General features: G+C 45.4%; 3 protein-coding genes across 7 annotated transcripts in view; 1 reads left to right on the top strand and 2 right to left on the bottom strand.

The window, feature by feature from the left end:
* Nucleotides 1–859, top strand: part of lg2h6orf89 (linkage group 2 C6orf89 homolog) — a 3,521-nt gene extending 2,662 nt beyond the window's left edge. For both annotated transcript variants that reach the window (XM_024262826.2, XM_024262827.2), the window contains exons 6-8: nucleotides 262–397; nucleotides 470–593; nucleotides 668–859. In XM_024262826.2, the coding sequence (XP_024118594.1) occupies nucleotides 262–397; nucleotides 470–593; nucleotides 668–750 (343 nt within the window). In that variant the 3' untranslated portion in view covers nucleotides 751–859. The remainder of the gene's footprint in view (nucleotides 1–261; nucleotides 398–469; nucleotides 594–667) is intronic.
* A 1,627-nt stretch (nucleotides 860–2,486) lies between these two features.
* Nucleotides 2,487–6,909, bottom strand: dram2b (DNA-damage regulated autophagy modulator 2b). Its single transcript, XM_024262909.2, has 8 exons — nucleotides 6,671–6,909; nucleotides 5,828–6,045; nucleotides 5,653–5,720; nucleotides 4,133–4,275; nucleotides 3,881–4,058; nucleotides 3,722–3,804; nucleotides 3,513–3,605; nucleotides 2,487–3,369 (listed from the first exon to the last, which is right to left on the bottom strand). Exons 2-8 carry the CDS (start codon nucleotides 5,956–5,958, stop codon nucleotides 3,241–3,243), a joined length of 825 nt encoding a protein of 274 aa, XP_024118677.1. The 5' UTR covers nucleotides 5,959–6,045; nucleotides 6,671–6,909; the 3' UTR covers nucleotides 2,487–3,240.
* A 2,652-nt stretch (nucleotides 6,910–9,561) lies between these two features.
* Nucleotides 9,562–19,614, bottom strand: cept1b (choline/ethanolamine phosphotransferase 1b). 4 transcript variants are annotated; one of them, XM_036215282.1, is made up of 10 exons: nucleotides 19,536–19,614; nucleotides 15,446–15,716; nucleotides 13,625–13,799; nucleotides 12,911–13,058; nucleotides 12,702–12,843; nucleotides 11,389–11,473; nucleotides 11,099–11,230; nucleotides 10,866–11,024; nucleotides 10,646–10,771; nucleotides 9,562–10,538 (listed from the first exon to the last, which is right to left on the bottom strand). In XM_036215282.1, the coding sequence occupies exons 1-10, from the start codon at nucleotides 19,597–19,599 to the stop codon at nucleotides 10,416–10,418; spliced, it is 1,425 nt and encodes a 474-aa protein (XP_036071175.1). In that variant the 5' UTR covers nucleotides 19,600–19,614; the 3' UTR covers nucleotides 9,562–10,415. The 4 variants fall into 4 exon arrangements, with proteins under 4 accessions (XP_036071175.1, XP_024118645.1, XP_024118646.1 ...); XM_024262877.1 differs by having other exon boundaries at nucleotides 19,478–19,547; XM_024262878.2 differs by lacking the exon at nucleotides 19,536–19,614 and adding an exon at nucleotides 17,263–17,473.
* Between the last annotated feature and the right edge of the window lie 1,067 nt (nucleotides 19,615–20,681).

The raw sequence follows: 20,681 nt of genomic DNA, 5'->3' as shown, positions 1-20,681 counted from the left end.
GCTGGAGGTGATGAGGTGATGGAAGTGCTGGAGGTGATGAGGTGATGAGGTGATGAGGTGATGAGGTGATGGAGGTGATGAAAGTGATGGAGGTGATGGAGGTGATGAGGTGATGAGGTGATGAGGTGATGGAGGTGATGAAAGTGATGGAGGTGATGGAGGTGATGGACTGTCCTCCATGGCTTCCCTACAGCAGGTCTTCACACACAGCGCCTCCTGAATGTTTGAGGAGCATCTTCATCAGTGTGTTTGCTCCTGCAGGAGGTTCCGCTCGGGGACCAGGGAGAAGGTTCTCAGGTGGCTCTTCCCAAAGGCTGAACTCTGCCCTCTGCTGGACAGTGCTGGGACCATTCTGCAGCGCTGCCTGGTGACCCACAGCACCAACTCCCAAAGCAAGGTGACTCCTGCTCCTCGCTGTGGAGTAGATGTTTGAGACTTGGCTGTGACCCGGTCTGTGTGGCCCTTTCAGGGGGTGGGCGTGTTGGGCTGGCTGGTGGTGGGCGAGGGCCTGCCGACCGTGCGAGTTCTGCCTGTTCCTCGCTGTCAGAAGCACTGCAGCTCCTTCAACCTGTGGCTGACCCCCGGAGACATGGGTAACCTGCAGACCCGGTCACATGACCTCAGGTGTGTTTTCACGCTGACCTGCGCTCTGCTCTGACCTCTGCAGTGTACGCTGACCCCCGATACTGGCAGATGGAGCTCTTCCCGGGTCAAGGCCAGAACATCATCTGTGATGGCTCCGCCTTCTAGCTGCTATGTGGGTGGGGCTGGGAATGTCTGTATTTTTCTTGGCTTTTCTGTGTTTCTGCACATTGATGCCTTATATTTGTTGAATAAATCTAAATGTAGTTTTGGGGAACAGCGGTGTGGTTTCCTGTGTCCTGCAGGAGGAGCAGGGCGGAGCTGAAGAGCTCCACCCACGTCTGCAGAGATCCAACGTTCTTGCAGAAATCCTTACTTCCTTCTCTGCACAGAAACAGGTTTCATGAACCTGGTAAAGGAGACCAGAACCTGCTGCAGAATCTCAACTTTGTGTCGTTTACGATTTAAAATTGGCATTAAATAAATAAAAATTGTCATGAAATTGTCATAATTTTAAATTAATTAAAAAACATTTATTTATTTCATGATTTAATGAAAGATTTCATGAAATGGGCAGTGGACACATTTCATTTAATCTGTCAAACTCTCCCGTCAAGCTCAGTGGGCGGGCCTAACTCGCATTGTGGGCGTGTCTAACTCAGATCCTTAAGAGAATGTGAAAGCTGCACTGCTATCTCATAAAAACTCTGGAGTTTATTAAAGTTTTGTCTGGAACCTGACACACAAACACGCTGTAAACATTGTTTTGGTGAACCGTAGAACTTTAGTGAAGGTCGCTTGGTCGAAGTTCCTTCTTGTTCCACGTCCGCAGGAACTCATCTGCGCTGCCTGCTTCCTCATGGGGCTTAAAAACTTTAATAAATCCCTGAGTTTCATGAGATAGAAGTCCAACTTTTACATTCTCTGAAGGATCCGAATTAGCCCCGCCCACTGAGTTTGAAGGGTGAATGTGACAGCTAAAGGAATGAAATGTGTCCGCTCTGTACCATGGAATCTTTTATTAAATCCTAAATAAGTGCCTCTTAGGTAATTTTAAAATGAATTTTCATTTAATATTAACACATTTAATGACATTTATTTAATGCCAATTTTAAATAATGACATATTTATTCATTTATAGTGTATATATATATTTTTTCAAGATGGCTCTTTTAGTCCTCCATAGATTAAAGATTTTCATTGTCATGGGTTCTATCCAATTTCCTTGTTTTTGACCAAAAACATGAGTATTTTTTCAACTGAAATTTTGGAGGGGTGAATTTTTAAGTCTTATAGAAACACTAACAGCAACAACAACCCGCGCTCCTTCTCCTGCCTCCTCCGTCCAAGGTGATTATGCCAAATTTTTGAATTATTTTATGTTTTTAATTATTACACCTTTTCTAATTTGACATGAAATAAGTAGTGTTTGATCCTGTTTGTTTTTTTAAAGACTATATCATTGCAATTTAGCACCCTAGGCAGCCGCCCAGGGCACTCACAGCCAGGGCTGGTGTTCTATAAATCCTTCCTACCTGTGATGTTGTCCTACCTTCACATACTGCACATGCGCAGAATCTTCTTCAGTCTGTGGGCCACTCATAAATCTGTGCTATCCCTCTATCTTCTGATCAATCTGCACTACCCCTCACCCCTCGGTTGCGCTGCTCCCCATAATCTGTCCTACCCTAGGTAGGTAGGTAGGATTATCTGATATGGGAGGACATTTGGATAGCTATAGGTATCAGTTTGTGCTACGGGTAGGAACATCTGACGAGGTAGGACGGATGTTTACACCGGCCCCGGCCTACAGGATTATCTGATCCCATCATCAGATTAGAACAGAAGTTCTGATCAGAGCTTCATCTTTCAGCCTAAAGGTATGGAATGACCACGCCCACAACAACCTTTATCTGATCAGTTTATTGGACAGTTGGAATCATTCATGTTAGTTTGATCACAGCAGAAAGTTTTCTCTGAAAAATCTGAGACAAACAGGATTAGATGAGACGTGTTCCCCCAGAACCAGAACAGAACCATCAGAGGGCTCTCAGACTGCAGATAAAGTTCTCCATCAGTCGTGTGGATCAGAATGAAGATCAGATAGACTGAAGGTTCTGATGCTCAAGAGTCCTAAAGCTGCCGTCTCCATGACTGCAAAGCAGAACTTTGTTTCTGCAGAACCCCTCCATTGCCAGGTTCTAGCATTGGCGTGTTTCCTTCAACCAATCAGAGAACAGTTTAGAATTACTCAGACAACCTGTTAGTGGATCAAATGGGATCCTGACTAAATTGAATAATAAAAGAACAATTCTGATTCTGTTAGACCTTCAGAACCAGAAGCAGAACCAGACCATCCAGTGCAGGAAGGATGAAGATCCAAAAACCTTTGTCAGGTTTTCACCTCCATCTTCAGACCTTTGCAGATCAGACACTCAGCTCCTTTCAGAGCATTGTAGAAGTGGGCGGAGCCAGACTCAGAGGTCATTAATGTATTTGTGTGGAACCAAGCCCCTCCCCACAGAACGCTCCTGTGTGGTCATTAGCAGAGGTCAGAGTCAGACTGAGGAGGAGCAGCGGGGACAGGACCGTGAAGATCAACGTTCTTTAAGAAAATATTAAAAAGGTAAAAGTGCTGCTTTTAGTGAGGGGGTGGGGTCACGTGGATCCTGCCAGCAAAGGGGAGGTTTCAGAGCCGCCGTTCACGCGTGGCGCTGCAGCGCCCTCATGAGGCCCGTCGTACAGGTGGCTGCTCAGCAGGTGGACCTCCGCCCGCAAGTTGATCTTCTGGATTCGGAAGAAAAACAGGAAAGATCAGAGATCAATCACTCCTTTGTTCTGACACGATCCTCCAGACCTGAACAGACCCTCCAGACTGGAGTAGAACCTCCAGACCTGAACCAAACCTCCAGACTGGAGCAGAGAGTTACCTGGAAATCCCTGATGTAGGTGAGGAAGAAGCTGATGAAGGACAAGGCCAGAGACCACTCGGACACGGTGCTGATGAGGTGAGGTGTGTAGCCCTGAGGAGAAGAGCAGACGTCTGTCACAGCGATGACTGCAGCCTCGGGGCTGTGTCTGTAACGTCTGACCGCTGCTGTCTGATCAGACTTTTCTGGGGAGCATGCAGAGGGCTGACCACTTCTCCAGGAGTCCAGTGAAGCTTGCGAGGAACGTCTACGCCGGGCAGACTGCTGTACATGATGACGGACGACACGAACACTGAGCTGCTGTCAAGGACCCATCAGCTGTGTTCACCCCCCTCCATCCGCCGGACCCCCCACACGTTCAAGGATACTGCTGATGATGCTGCCCACGGTCCAGATCCCGATGCTAAGCCGGACCAGGTAGATGGTCCTGCCGTGGATGTGGGGCTGCATGCGAAGCGACAGCGCCGTCTGGACCATGATGTAGAGTGCCCCGAACCCGAAGGTCAGCACCGCCCCCACCAGGTGCATGGAGAACAGCGTGGTCTTCTGCTCTGACGACAGACCACAGCTGCTGAGGACTGCAGAGGCTCCTGAGCAGGTGAGGTAGCAGCAGGTCTCACCTGGAAGTTGGCCACCACGCACATGCCGAAGGAACTGATGAAGCCCAGCCCCAGCCCGATGACGTTCAGCCTCCACAGACAGAGATCCTCTTCTCCACCAAGAGCCTCCACCTGCTTGTATCGCACGTACATCGTGGCCATCCCTGCAGACGCAACCAGACTAGTGAGAGAACCGTGCCAGGATGACCGAGAACGTTTGGGACAACTGAGAATTCTGGGGACGTTGGATAATGTTGAGAACGACTGAGCACGTACGGGACGTACGAGAACATTTGAGTCATCCAAGAACATTCAGGTTGTCTGAGAACATTCATGATGTCCGAGAACATTCAGGTCCTCAGAGAATGTTCAAGACTTCCGAGAATGTACGAGTCCTCAAGAGAACGTTTGGGTCGTCAAGAGAATGTTCGAGTCCTCAAGAGAACGTTCGGGACAAACGAGAACATTCCGTATGACCGAGAACGTTCGGGACGACCGAGAATGTTCGGGTCGTCCAAGAACATTCGGGTCATCAAGAGAACTTTGGAGTCCTCAGAGAACATACAGGTCGTCAAGAGAATGTTCAGGACGACCAAGAACATTCGGGACGACCAGGAAAGTTCGAGTCGACCGAGAACGTTTAGTTCATTCAAGTTCATTCTCAGACGTCCCGAATGGTTCAGGACGACTGAGAACGTTCGAGTGGTCAGAAAACGTTCGAGTCTTGGCTGCAGCTGCTGCCCCGGCGGGGGGTCTTGGCGTGGGGATGGCCGGGCGCTCTCCCCCTGAGTACATTCCATCACCATCCACCTCAGTGAAACATAAACACTCACCTGAGCACAGGTGTCAGCTCACCTTAGCACTAACCGTTTGTGTGACAGAATGAAAGTCTTTATCTGAATGGGTTTGTATGATGGAGTGTGTGAGCTGCTGTTACAGTTGAAATGTGTAGTATATGTATAGTATATGTATAGTATATGTGAGTATGTTCAGTTTAAATGTAGAGACTATTTTGGCCAACAAGTGTGTGTGTAACTATAGAGTGTGTGTGTAGACAGGCCCCGCCCATTCTAGTTTATCACTTAGTCCTGGTTGTTTTATGATGTTGCTTCCCTCTGTTGCCATCTTATCTTCCCCCCCACCCCTCCCCCACCCTCTTCCCTTTTTCCGTCCGGTCCAACGACAAAGAAAAATAAATAAATAAAATAAAACATAATCAATATAAATAAAGTTTAGCATTAAATACAACAGGGGTTTATACTCAATAAATCCCTGTTGTGACAGTAAAATCTGCCCAACACAAGAAGCTCTCAGCCCACATCTGTTGGCTCAGCTGTTGGACAGGACAAGTTTAAAAAAAAAAAAAAAAAAAAGAAAACGTTCGAGTCGTCTGAGAACGTTCGGGACGTCCGAGAAGTCTTTGCCTCCACAGTGGAGTTTATCCCACCTGCACTGTGGGCGGACTTTCCTTCCTTTTGTTTTCAGTGTGTAAATTAAACAGACAAAACCACAGAACAGCAGAGTTGAGGTGTGAGTATTACCTAAGAAGGCCGACATGTCCATCATGATCCCAAACACGCACCGCTCCGGCGCCATGGTTCCCGTGTCGCTACAACACAACGATTGGAGGCAGGTGAGTGTTTGACGACCGCGCCTCACGTTTCTGAACTGAGCCTTTCCTTCTGCGGTGCTGATCGGCATGCACTCCTGTCTGACCTGATGTAAGGCACCAGCGGGTCCACATGTCGCAGAACCACCGCTGTGATGTAGGCGAAGACGAAGGACGCCACCGTCCAAACGACCAGCGCAGCGGGCAGGAAGCAGAGACCCTGCTGGAACCACCACATGTCCGTCCTGCAGCAGAAACAGCTTTTCGTGCAGACCAGAAGACCCTCAGCGGCAGATGGTGTTAGTGCAGCAGAGAGACGATAAACCTGAGGATTCATGGACACGATCAGCACCAACAACCCTCGCCGTTCTGGAGTAACCAGGTAGGAAAGACACTTCAGCCTCTAAGGGACAGAAGCTGGAGAGGATGAACTTCTCCAGAACCATCAGAGGAGCTGCAGCCCAGACAGGAAGGATCTGAAGAAACCTCTGACCCAAAAGCTTCTTCAGATCCACTGAAACATGCAGGTCTGCAGTCTGAGGGGGAACCTGAACTCTGGAAAACACCTGACACCTGAACCAGACCGCTCAGAACTTCCGGCTGCCTTTTTGAGAGAACAGAAGCTTTTGTTTTGGCACCGGAGCCTCATCCGGGTTGTTTTCATGATCGAGTAAAGACAGAAGTGTGTTATTTCACTTCCACTTCCTCACGGAAGGAAAACCCTCAGACAAACTGCAGGAACAACCTGTGATCCTCCCCAGAGACTAAAGTGTCTGTCTTTCCTCATCGGTCCAGAAAGATTTTCAGAACAAATACCGGCGGAACCCTGATGGGATGTGGATGACCGTCATGATTAAAGTCACTTTTCTGTCATTAAAGAGCCAGATAAGGCAACTTCCGGTACAGAAAATGAAAGCAGTCCGCATCAGGCTGTAAACTAAGAGACTCACGTTATTTTGTTCCTGGAGGGTACATACTCCTCTCCGCTAGCAGAAACTGCTCCTCCTCACAGACTCGGAGCTCCTGGGTGGCCGACCGCCGCCTGACTCCCGGAGAACGTCTGCGTGTGATCTGGAGGAGGCTCCGGCTCTCCGCTCCGTGTTACGCATGCGCGTTGCAGGAGGAGCCGTACAGTCCCTGAAGCCCGCAGTGTTGTCTGACAGGCAAGACTTCAGGCCCAAACGCACTTTTACAAAACTGGAAAGAAAAAGAATGTGATCGAATCAAATAGATGAAAGTAGAGTTATGCCACAAACTGGCACAAACGATTATTTTAATAGTCGACTAAACACCAATTATTTTTTAAGATTAGTTGACTAATCGGATCATGTGCAAACTGGATGTAAAGCACACATCTTACGGTTTGTCTCCATCGTTTCAGTGCGTTTCTCACAGCAGAATCGAACTTCTCACAACAGTTAGTGCAACCTCCACAAAATTAAGTCATTTGTGCACAAACTAGTGTCAGCTTCATGTTCATTTCATTCAATAACAAACCCTTTTGGACACAAATCAGTTGATGGAGTACAAATCTCTGCAAATGTTTTTGACTTACTTTTGATCATTATTCATTTGTTTTGTCATGTCTATCAAAATGATTTAAACTTGCTGATTAGTCATTATTTATACAACTAACAATCTTCATTGCACTGATTGCATCTTTGCACACAAACCTGTTATACGTCAAACATTTTGTACGTCCATAATTGTTATTGTGTTTCCGTTAAATTTGCAAAAACATTTCTAAGGAGAACGTCATTAAACATTGATGAAAAGGTGTTTGAACTATTAGTTTTAAACAATATTATCATTGGTAATGTCAGCTTCCAGCACTCTGCTGCAGTCAGAACATGACGGGATGCTGGTGGAGAATCTTCGTCTCTTCTCTCCATTTCTGAATCTCATTGAAGAGTTTTTCTCCTCCTGGAAGTGGAACGTATATGATCAGCATCCACATACCCAAATTACCTGCCAGAGGTCATGAATGCAGCTGGTGATGACATCACAGCAGGGTCCTGCAGAGGGTGGATTCAGTTCTCAAGAAGATTTTTTCCTCAGTGCATTGATAGAGCTGATATTCACTGTGATGTAGAAGAAAATATGTGGTCAGACACACGCGAGTGTCTAGTTGTCCATGATTGATTTGCAGAACTCTGTATGTGTGTGTGTGGGTTCACGTTTCGGCTCATCCCATTCGGGGTCACCACAGCGAGACTGTTTCCCATCAGTGATTGTCTAAGAACCCAATCTAGATGGAGATCAGCAGACACCCCGGCGATTTGTTTCTGCAGCCCTACATTTAACCCACTGAGCCATCCAGCCGCTATTTGCAGAACTGTCTGTTTTACAGTATTTTCACTTTCAAAACTACTTCAGGAAGGTTTACTGAACCAAGGGAGTTTTTTTTGTTGTTTCCATTTGTACAATGCTGTGAACAGTTGCAAGTAAACACTGTAAAATGCATATTCAGTGTTTTTTTTATACTGAATTCTAGTTTTCAAAACGCCATGCATGAAACATACTGTAATGTTGTCCTTACATTATATGACATTAGGAAACACTTCCAGAGTCATCAGTCTGAATGAAAACATGATGAAATCTTTTGACTTGATCGTCAAAGAAGCTGGAATTATTACTCGTTATTCTGAAAATTCTGACGCTTTCACTGGGGTAAAAACTTGTTTTTGAAGCACAAACTAAACATTTGGAGCTCCTGACTTTCATTTTGAGAAAGTGACTCACTTTTGCAGGTTATCTTCCATGTTTTGTACCAATTCTTTTGAAAAATGCTTTAGGAGTGATGCAAACGTCAATACTGCCGTGAGAAATGCACTAAATCGTTAGAGAAAAACTGTAACCATCATTAGCTTTAAACTAACTACAAATTAGATGTATAGCATTACCTGGGATACTGCTAGTGCGATTGCTTTAAGGTGAATTTGGTCGCTGAAGATGCTGAAATTAATAGCTAGAAACACTGAACATGATAGCTGAAATCGCTGAAGCCCAAAGCTGAAAATACTGAAGCTGTAAGCTAGCTAAAATATTAAATACCAAATTAGCCTAAAAAATAAAAAAAAAACGAAAAAAAACAGCAAGTATGTAGCTTAAGAAATAGCTTAACTTCAAAATACCCCAAAAAACTGAAAAAAATCTAAATTAGCCAAAACAGCTACCGTGTAAATATTGCCGTTACTCCAAAACAGCCTAAAAAACGTAAAAAAATGCTAAATTAGCTAAAACAGTTAGCATGCAGCTGAAATATTAGCTAAACTCTAAAATAGTCTAAAAAACTTTAATAAATGCCAAAATAGTCCAAAAAGCTGTAAAAAAAAAACCATTATAACTTTCAACTTTACTACACTCTGACTCCATATAATATAAAGTAACGACTAACCGACTATTAAATTAGTCGTCGACTATTTTAATAGTCGGTTAGTCGTCTAACTGTGGCAGCCCAGATGATACTGACGTGTAGTCCGTTATAGTTGGTCTCTGAACATAGACGGCCCCTGGCCCCGCCCACAGCTGAGTAGTCTGGGTGTTATCTTCATTGACGTATATTATCTTCTGTCTACAGCAGATTATCCTCTTTACACCCATCCTCATGTGGTTCCATCACTGAAGCTTTCTTCTTTCTGGTCTTCCACAAAAGTTTGTCCATAACCTTCAGCTGCTCCATCACTAAAGCTCCTTTTCCTGTGTCACTCCTTCACTCGACCTGGGCTGATCTTTAAGCTGAACATCAGGATGGGGTCAAAACTAAATAATATCCAGTCATGTTGATTCAGCTGACATTTGTGCTTCTTTGCTGACTAAAGAAATTCACATGTGAGAACTGTTTTAGGAAATAACTGTTAGACTTTAATCAATTAAATAATATAACATGCCATTTTTTACATATATTTAAGCAAGTGGTAAGAATAAAAGACTGAAATCCAAAGAACAGAAAGAGATTTGTTAGTCTTTGTCATGAAAAACCCTTTAGCAATAATAAAAAAACATCTAATGAAGAGGTGGGATGGAGTTGACGGTTATGGAGTGACTGGTTAAAGCTGCCACACTGCTGCTCCGCTTTCACCGGCGTTCAGGTTCTGAGTTGAGCTTAAAGGCCTCTGGGTCACTTTCTGACCTTTCACACATGGGCCCGACGCCTGACCTTCCTCTCCGACTTCTGCACAACTAAAGGTCAACATCTTTTTGGGAACCACTGCTCTATTGCTTTAGCAAAGTGTAAAACAACAAGCCCCCCCGGAGTGTGAAAGGTACAAAAAAGTGCAAATGTAACAACACAAAAGCTGGCAGTGGATTTTCTGCACGTTTGTACAATAAAGATTCTGAGGCGGTTCTGATGAAGCTTCTTCAGAACCGCAGAGATGAAAACAGCCAGACTTAAGGAAAGCAAAGCGCCGACAGACGGGTCTCTATTTACAGAAGCAGATGAACCCTTCCTACTAAGTGGACTGAAGAGCGTCGTGTTTGCACGGAAACGGCTAGAAGGGGAGTGTCCGTAGAAACCCGGTAGCACCTGAACTCTCCTGAAACATCAGACACCACCAGGTGAGTGGTTCAGTTCACATACGATGGAGAACTATGAGAGTAATATTCCAGTATGTGGACGTCTTGCCGGCCAGCAGAAGCTCACAGTCAGTCCTCCACGAAGCTCCACAGGGAACCTGAGGGGACGGAGAAGCCTCAGTGGGGGCCGGAGCTGAAGCTGGAAACAGGCCGGATTTTGAAGACAAAGATATGAAGATGGCAGGCGATCTGGTTGCAGACGCTGACGCAGTAACGGACCAAGTCGAAGAAGGAGAGGATCTGCAAACACATAGACAGAGGCTCTTCTGAAGCTGCTCCGAGCAGAACCTCACCAGTCCAACTGCTCAGAAATGGACACAACAGAGAGAAGATTCCTTCAGACTCACCAGAGCGACCCAGAGCACCAGGTACTCGTCAATAAAACTGTTGAAATACTGATCCAGGAACAGTAACCCCGGTCCCAGGAAGGCCAAGTCGTGGAGGTGCATCTCACTTTTAGTCATGTGAGCGACCTGCAGGAAGAAGCAAACGCCGAGTCAGCATCCAGCCGGGCAGCTGTCCTGTTAATGAAACCGCCGTGGTTCTCAGTGTGTGGGCGGGACTTACAACTAATTTATTGGTGATTTTGGCGGAGACGAAGCCAAACGCCAGGATGTAAAGACACGGATGTTTCTCAAAGAGCTGCACGGCTGATTTCTTGTAAATCATCACTGCCAGGATGATGACCGAACCGATATGTAGGACGGGGGAGAGGACGCTGGTTCCCTGAGACAGATCGAACGATCATCCTCGTCACGCATTTCTGAAGAAGGCCCTCACCAAAACACCCAAAGACTCACCGCTATCGTGGATCCGTTTTTGCCCACCCCTCCAGTGAAGATGACTCTGAAGTAGTTGGTGCAGGAGAAGACGGCCCCCAGCAGGGTGCAGAAAGCAGGAACCATCTTCATCTGGATGTTCAGGACAGGAATCTGGTAACAGAGACGGGCAGCCAGTAAAATAACCGATCCGCTAACATCTGTACCGAGACAGAGGTTTTTGATTCCTGCTCTGAGGAAAGAATCAAACAAGTTTAGCTAGAATGAAACTTCATTTTTCTGTTAGAAAGGGTTGAGGGCGACAGAATTACCAGCGACTGCCAAAACGCAGATCCTCCCACAGCGGCGAGCAGATACATGGCGATGATGAAGATCTGCACCTCAGTCACGTCGATGCTGAGAGGAAGGACAGGGCAGAGTTTAAAACGGCTGACATCCTCTCACACCGTCAGCGCCACCAAGAGGCCTCCTGCTGTGCCGGCACGGGCATCAGCGGCCCAAAGACTCGGTTCTGTTCAGGTCACTGCTAAACATTTACTCCTGCAAGACTCCACTGACTGCTACCGGACGTTTCCCATCATGCTCCACAGGCTGGGCCGGCTGTGGCCGATGGCAGGTCTGGTGGGTCAGATCCATCCTGTTCCAGAAACCCGGTTCTTCATCAGAACCCCGCCAGGCAAATAAGGGAAGAAACTGTGTGACTGAGTAAATGAAGCTTAAAGGGAACTTTGTCCAAAAACGTATTACTATTGTTTCATTCCCCCTAAATATTTTAGAGTCTGAAATGATCATCGTTTTCATCCATCTGTCTCATTTTTAAGTTTTTTTTTTTAACTTAAACCTTAAACAACTTTCAATGTTTTACTCTCCATAAAAATATATTTAGTCAAAATTATACAAGTTAGAAATAAGAACAAGAGAACATCAGGCCACTAATAACAAAATAAAATGATCTGGAGGGCCGGATCAGGCCCCCGGGCCTTGACTTTGGCACGTGTTTTAAACAGTCTTTTCTCCACCAAGAGTTTGGAAATTAATTCCTGTGAGTTTATAAAGATGTTAATTTAGTCAGCAATGCGTGCTAGCATTAGCCGTCCAATGGGGATTCCATTATGCGTTAGCATCAAGCTAGCAGACTTTAGTTTTATGTTCAAAATTGATCTCTATTTTTATGGATCCATTTTCTATTAAGCTTAGACTGATTCAAATCAATTAACTGATTTTAGTGTTTAATATAAATCACAAACAAACATTACTTTATGGTTTATACTCGTTTCAACTTTAAGCCCCAGAAAAAACACAAGTCCAGAACCGGACCTGAAGGAGCTCTGAAACTACCCATCAGAATCGGATTTATACATTTCTGATGCATCTGTAACCACAGACACATAAGGAACCTTTTGGTGGTTTGGGCAGTTTTTCCTCAAACTTGGTCTTTTTACGCTTAAAGCCTCCATAAGTAAACGTACATAGTGAAGAAACACTACGACGAAAGTATCAAAAGTATGGATCTCATCACGGTAGCATCAATATAGTATGGATACACCCAAACCTACTTTGAACAGAATCTGAGCAGGATACCCTCCAGCTCACCGGCAGTCAACCCGGTGTTGGTGAGACTCACATGCCGAAGCGCAGCGTTCCCGACACGTACGTCTGCCAGTGGGCGCAGTAGAACATAAACATCCCCGCAAAGCAGCAGAAGAACATCCAGTCGGGGTTGGTGCCCAGCTGCACGGCTATGCTGGTTCCCAGCACCACAAACACTGCAAAGACAAACCCGTCAGTGGGCAGAGCTTGGGCGCTCACCAGCAGCAAGAAGACCCCACTTACCTGTGGAGAGGGAGTCACAGCCGTGGTCAAACAGCTCCCCCAGAGGAGAACTGCTGTTGGTGCGTCTGGCCTGCTTCCCATCGATGGCGTCCAGCGACTGGTACACGAACAGACCCACGGCGCACAGCAGGTACGCCCAGAGAGGAGCCTGCAACCACGCACACACCTGATGTCACTCCACCACCGCTGCTGCTCAGACTGAGATGTCCCGACAGGAACCGAAGCAGCAGGAGTTTCCAGCAGCACGTGGACACGTCCAAACCCCGTGACTGAAGCTCCTTCATGTTCTCGTTTATGAAGATCCACAGATCAAAACGCCGGAAGAGGATTTTATTAAAGAGGCTGAGCTGCAGCTCTTTGGACAGAGGCTGGGTTCTGCAGATGGTCCTAGAAGATCACTGATGGACGAGGACAAGAAGTGACAGAACTGCATGCTGGGAAGAACAGGAGATGTGATCCTTATCCTAAAGGAATAAAGCGTTCCTCTGTTGGTTCTTCCAGTGCTCTGCACAGAACCAGATTACATTCATGGGGGTAACTTTGAGATCTCCTTCCACATCAGCAGAAAGAAACTGTCCTTTAAGGCGGAGATGCAGCAGAACGTCTCAAACACAGATTTACTGTAAAGGAAGAACATGACGCAGAGGAGACAGCGCTCCACGGAAGGAAACTCCGCCTACACTCTGGAGCAGAACATCAGGACAGCAGACTCACCTGTTCAGTGGCAGTGGGACAGTAGTACACCAGCACCAGGGTGGTGAAGACGTTGGTGACCAAGCCGATGATGGTGATCAGGTTGGGAGCGATCCAGGAGGGGACCTGTCCGACCAGCCACTCCCAGTACCGCTGCATCAACGGCTCCAAGAGGGAGCGGCCGGCGCTGCTGTACCTGCAGGAGCGACATCATCAGAGACTCTCAGGAGCTTCCCTCTGTCAACAGCCCCCCCCCAACCCCCCCACAGCCAGCCACTACGCAGAGCTCATGCAGCCGACATGAAGGCTGGTTTGTGGAGGTGCAACAGATCACAGTATGTGCTTCAGCATTTTCAGCTTTCAGCTTCAGCATTTTCAGCTTCAGCGTTTTCAGCTTCAGCGTTTTCAGCTTCAGCGTTTTCAGCTATCAGCTTCGGCGTTTCAGATATCAGCTTCACCATTTTAAGCTATCAGCTTCAGCATTTTCAGCTATCAGCTTCAGTGTTTTTTTCAGATATCAGCTTAAGCGTTTACAGCTTCAGTGTTTGCAGATATCAGCTTCAGTGTTTTTTCAGCTATCAGCTTTTGCATTTTCAGCTATCAGCTTCAGCGTTTTCAGCTATCAGCTTTTGCATTTTCAGCTATCAGCTTCAGCGTTTTCAGCTATCAGCTTTAGCATTTTCAGTAATCATCTTTAGCTGTTTCACCCATCAGCTTCAGCGTTTTCAGCTTTCAGCTTCAGTATTTTCAGCTTTCAGGTTCGGCGTTTTGTCAGCTATCAGCTTTAGCTTTTTTTAGCTATAAAGCTTCAGTTTTTCCACTTTAAACTTCAGTGTTTTCTAGGGATGCCATGATAAGTTAATTAATCAACAACTAAACGACTATTGAAATAGTTGACGACTAATTTAATAGTCGATTAGTCATTACTTTATATTATATGGAGATAGAGTGCTGTATAGTTGAAAGTTATAGTGGCATTTTGCCAGCTTTTTGGGCTATTTTGGCATTTATTAAGATTTAGGCTGTTTTGGAGTTCATTAACATTTCAGTTACATGCTAGCTATTTTAGCTAATTTAGATTTTTTTTTTGTTTGTTTTTTAGGCTATTTTGGAGTTTAGCTAATAGCTAGTGTAAGTTCAGCTTACACTAGCATTATCTGTGATATGAATATATCTAGTTTTTAGTTAGTTTAAAGCTAATGATGGTTAAGGTATGTGTTGTGCATCCCCTTTGCACATAACCCAATTAGTTGACTAATAGAAAAAAAATAATTGTTGATTTGAGGACTACTAAAATAATCGTTAGTGTTTTCAGCTTTCAGTGATTTCAGCTTCCGTTTTCTTCAGCTATCAGCTTTAGCGTTTTTAGCTATCATAATGCACACCCAGCAGCCAATCAGAATGGAGTATTCACCCAGACCATGGTATAACAGGTAATACTATATATCTAGTTTAGAATTGTGTTAAAAAGTTACATTTTTAAAGTTTTAAAAATGTAGTTTTAGAGTGTTCAACAAATATTTATCCACTTTGGCCCATGACCGAACGTGTGTTTTGGATTTTGGCCCCTGGTGCGATTAAGTTCAACACCCCTGTACTAGAAGGACGTGACTGTGAACTGATGGAGGAAATCTTGATGGGAGATTCGACCCCCACCCCCTGCGTTTAGTGTAAAATCCATCCCATGATATTATTGAGCTGATCCACAGTGAGCCAACAGCATCACAGTCAACAAATTGAAACGAGGCAGAAATCCGGTTTGCAGTCCACAAACCCGCTTCAGACACAACAGAGAGGCTCTTGCTCTACCTGATCAGGTAATGGCGAGTCCTCAAGCCTCACCTGTGCTCCTCCAGTCTCTTGAGCTGGTGTCGGGACAGGGGGGGTGAAGGAAGCTCCATCAGCCTGCGCAGGACTCCAGGCGCCATCCAGCAGGCGGCATCCACGCCCCCGCCCTGCCCGGGGTCCCTGTCCCTGAGGCCTCGACGAGAGCGCAGCGCCCCCCCCTGCTGCTGCCCCGCTGTGTTCATGGAGCCCCGCTGCCTGAAGACCTGCCCTCCGATGGTCCTGCCTCTGCCACTATCCCACAGATCCACTGTGAGCCGAAGGGTTCCTGCGAGAACCAGAGAGGTTTCAGCCACAGCGTTCCTGAGTTTCAGACGTTTCTGACGCTGAAGCTGGAAGAAAGACCAACAACCCGTCATGAAAGGCAGAACCAGCACGTTTTCGTGAGTCAGATGTGATGAAGATCTGAGTCCGACAGGAGAACCAAGAAGGTGGAAGACAAGTCTCACTGAAACCTGCAGATGGAGAACAGTCTTCCTGAGGTGGAAATCATTGAAACAAAGTTCAAACCTTCTTAAAAAGTCCACAAGAGTCTGTGCCGCTGGTGCACAGCCAAATGTTAATGTAATCAAGTTCACTTCTTCCCTTTCAGTCGCCTCCATCTAACTTTCTCTTCTTCATCCATGAATCTCCTCTTTCCTGGAGTCTCCAACATCAGCATCCTTTCACCAAGATCATCTTGGTTCCTCCTCTGCATGTCCAAACATCTCCATCTACTCCCCTGCATTCTTCTCCAGAACCAGTTCAGTGGGCTTGTGGATAAGTGTCTACCCTGAGACTGGAAAGTCAGAAGTTCAAATCCAGGCCGAGTCAGAACAAAGACTCTAAAAATAGGACCTAGTACCTTCCTGCTTGAAACTCAGCATAAACTAATTCCTGAGCACAGCTGTGTCTGCAGCTCATCGATACCCCAGGGTAGAGAGATCAAATGTGGAGAACAAATCACGCCCACCTCAGTGTGTGGCAGCTACTGCGACTTTAACATCTGCCATGATGTGTTTCTCTGATGGACTTGCGCATGAAGCATTCTGGTCACTCCAAAAGAGAACCTCAGCATCTTCATCTCTGCACCAGAACCCCCAGGATCTGATCTCCTCTCTGCACAAGAGTCTCCAGGATCTGGTCTCCTCTCTGCTCTAGAGCCCCTGGATCTGGTCTCCTCTCTGCACCAGAGTCTCCAGGATCTGGTCTCCTCTCTGCACTAGAGTCTCCAGGATCTGGTCTCCTCTCTGCACTAGAGTCTCCAGGATCTGGCCGTGGTCTCAGAGTAAATCCTGCTCATAAGCGTCCAGATATTCATCTTTGAAATGACCTTCAGACAGATGTGTCTATGATGTTCACGCATGGGAGGGGTCCTGGCATGCGCGACGCGCAAACCTTTAGAAGATGAGAAGGGGATCAACCAGAGGAACAAACTTCTGGAGAAGATCGATTTAGAGAAAACCAGTTCTCCGAGGACCAAAGAGAAACTTGATACTCGTCAGGGGTTTTAAAAGACACGACTGTCGCAAGAAACCGACACTTCAGTTAAAGATTTTGACTTATAAACAAGAGCGACTAAAAGCTGCTGAAAACCTTTAACGAGAAGAAGGAAACTAGCGAGTCTGCGGTTAGCCTCGCGCTGGGGTGGAGCGCGTCTCCACCGGTCCGTCCGGCTTCAAAAGTTCCTGAAATGACATTAACGTCCGGGTGTGTGTAGGACATGATGCCAGCGGTTTGATTGCCCCCCCGGCTGGCTTAGAGGGTTCAAATCCCTGTCACGGATAGCTTAAGCTAGCTTGCTCAGCTAAAGTGAAGTCAGCACCGCGACTGACCTGCCGATGAAGGACGAGAACCGCGAGCAGTCCGAGGAGCGGCGGGAAACCCGGGCCCGCAATCTGCAGCCCTCCGCGGGAGTCTGCTTCAGCCTCAGGCCGGGAACGGAGCGCCGAGGCAGCGTCAGCGGCTGCAGGGGAGCATCCACAGCCGGTGCCGCTGCGGCTAAACGAGCTAATTATCGTTAGCCTCTGATGAAGTCTCGCGAGACAATTTCGAGGGTAGAAAAGTCCCTGAATTTGATCTCCCAGACAGCAGACTGGTAACGTCACCGTAACCAGTGAATATTTTAACTGAATTACAGAGATGTCATTTTTGGTTTCCACAACTTTAGGTCCAAATATCACGATGCTTTATTTTTTTATTAACATATTTTGATTTATGACCAAGTTTCATGTACATAAAAGTAAAGTAATGACCATAAATTCAGAATTTTTGGTTCATAAAATAGAACTTCAACAATATTTAAAAACAATCTCATCTTCCAAGAATACAAAGGCTAAAAAAACACAAATGGTAAATGGTAAATGGCGTATACTTGTATAGCGCTTTCTACCCTCCTCCGAGGGCCCAAAGCGCTTCACAGTCACAGACCCATTCACCCATTCATACACACATTCACACACTGGTGGTGGCTCCGCTGCCGAACACTGGCGCCAACCTCCCACCAGAGGCAATTCGGGGTTCAGTGTCTTGCCCAAGGACACTTCGACACATGGGCGGGCAAGGCGGAGTCGAACCAGCTCACTTCTGATCAGGAGTCAACCGCCCTACCACTGCACCACGGCCGCCCAAGACATCTGTAAACCTCTGGAATTAATAACATGATGAAACTAAAACTGTAAATCTTGCATTTTCTTTCTGTATTTGTCTCTTATTTATTTATTGTCACATATTTTCCAATTTATTTTCTTGTCCTGCCATTTAATATTTATATTTGTATGAGCATGAGTTCTTACGGAAAAGGATTAGGGCCACTGGAAAAAAAAGCCCATGAAAAATTCTGACTTGTCAGTATCCATATAAAGAGCTGGTGATTAGCAATGAATCCATCAATAAGTGTGCAAAAGAACAAATATATTAAATAAATAACTGAATAGATGTACAATGACTCACTGAGCAAATCCATGAACACATGTATGATTGAACAAAGGATTAAATGACAAGTATGGAGGGATAATGGAATCACTACAGGCATTTATTCAAAATCCTGAATGAATCTGTCCAGGAGACCTCCAGAAGAGATACCTGAGCCTCCTCATGGAGCAGCAGCTTGACTCTGAGCTCCTCCTGGGTGACAGAGCTCTTCTGTAGGGAGTGCCCAGACACTCTGGTTTTAGGAAACTGACAGAACTGTAGCCAAACCGGACTCCTGGCTGCATCTAGAAACTGTCCATAAAAGTCGTGACCAGAACCAGAGATAAAGGTTAGTCCTGCTAGGATCCAGTGTGCACTGAGAGCAGCTGAGCTTTACTTTAAAACAAACCAAACTCCTGTTGTGGTTGGACAGAGACTGACAGGCCTTGGTAAATGACCCCAGACCCCATGTTCCCAGAGGACCTCCTGTAGAACATATTGAGGGACAAATGGAACACGTTCTCCAAATCTACAAGACTCCTGTGAGTTCTGTGATGCATAGTAGCTTCACACCCTTCAATCCCTTCCTGAAAAGAGGATTACCAAAATGCTGCTGTGTGGTAAACATTACTGACTATATGATTAAAATTCATTAATAGTATTTGAGCTCAGTTTTCCTGGAATTACTGCAGTAACATCAGCGCTTCAGTGAGATCAACAGACTCTGAAATCAATCAAAGTATTTCTCTAAAATCATCGGAGCTCAAAAAGCTAAAAGACTTGGCGACATCTTCTGAATCAAACAAGTAAATACAAGACTTTAATCAATCAAAACATTTCACCAGAAGTTTCATGTTTATAAATCTGTTCATCTCTTTCCTTCATAGAAGAGAACTCTCACATGTCCTGTCCATGTCCAGTTCAATTCAACTCAATCCCCACATGACCCCCACCGAACAGGACCAGCAGGGTCATGTGATCACTAACCGTGAATCTCCATTTCCATTCTGTGTCCAAGATTATTGCTGTAGGAGTTCTGGAGGAAATCCCAGAGAAAAGCAACTCCAACACAACCACCAGTAATAAGACCAATCCAGGAATATGAATAAAATCCAGCTCCAGTGTCTGAAGACCTACCAGGAACTCCTGAAGAACGTTCACAGACGACCCAAGAGCGGTCTACAGGTCTACTTACTGACATCAGTGGAGCCAGTTAGTGGAGGAATGAAGATCCTGCTGAGTGGGGGCTGATTACACATTCTTGATTAAAGAATGACAGACACAACACTGAACGCCAAGGAGAAAGACAAAACTTGATACCGTCCAAGGTAATAGTGAGAGAGGCTGACCTTCACCGGGGTTGAAGCAATTCTGCTTGAAACACAGATGCTGTGGAGCTCTGTGTGTCTGCATGTCTGTTCAGAAACAGTGCTTTGGTTCAGGGAAGAACCAGCAGAATGCAATGAAAAGATTAACATGAAGAAAAAAAAAGTTTTTCAATTCCTGGAAATAGTTTCGGTCAAAACTTTCAGAATTGAGATCCAGTGGAACAGGAGTGTCAAAACTCAATCACACAAGGGGCCAAAATCCAAAACACACCTTAGGTCACGGGGCGAACAGGATAAACATTTATTGAACACTCTAACTCTACATTTTTAAAACTTTAAAACTGCAACTTTTAAATATAATTATGAACTAGATATATATCATTACCTGCAATAATACTAGTGTGAATGCTGTAAGCTGAATTTGGCCACTGAAGATGCCAGAGCTAATAGCTGAAGACGCTGAAGCTGATAGCCTGCTAAAAAATGTACTAAATGCCAAATTAGCCAAAAAAAAAAAAACGTAGGTTAGCCAAAACAGCTAGCATGTAGCTAAAAAATTGCTACTCTTCAAAATAGCCTAAAAAATTTAAAAAAGTCTAAATTAGCCAAAACAGCTAGTATGTGGCTGAAATATTAGCTAATCTCCAAAATAGCCTAAAAATCTTAGTAAATGCCATAAAGCTAGCAGAATGACAATTTTTAAAACTTTAAAACAGTAACTTTTTAACATAACTATGAATAATAAAAAGTCAGGAATATTATTTCAGAATAAATCAACTTAAACCTGAAATAAATTTTAATATTTAACTCTCAATAAAAATATATTTTGTCAAAATTATACAACTAAGAAATAAGCGCAAGATAACATCGGGTCATTAATAACAATAAAATAAAATGATCTGGAGGGCCGGATAGAATTACCCGGTAATCCACCCACGGGGGAGGCGCTTGGGGGCGGTGACTGGGATCTGTCCCTGGGACTGGCTCCTTCTTGGCTCCTCCCTCCTTGCGGG

The sequence above is a fragment of the Oryzias melastigma genome, linkage group LG2 (assembly GCF_002922805.2).
Source record: "Oryzias melastigma strain HK-1 linkage group LG2, ASM292280v2, whole genome shotgun sequence".
NCBI classification, from domain to species: Eukaryota; Metazoa; Chordata; class Actinopteri; order Beloniformes; family Adrianichthyidae; genus Oryzias; species Oryzias melastigma.
Note: the sequence above shows the minus strand (reverse complement) of the source record. Positions and strands in the feature narration are given on the sequence as shown.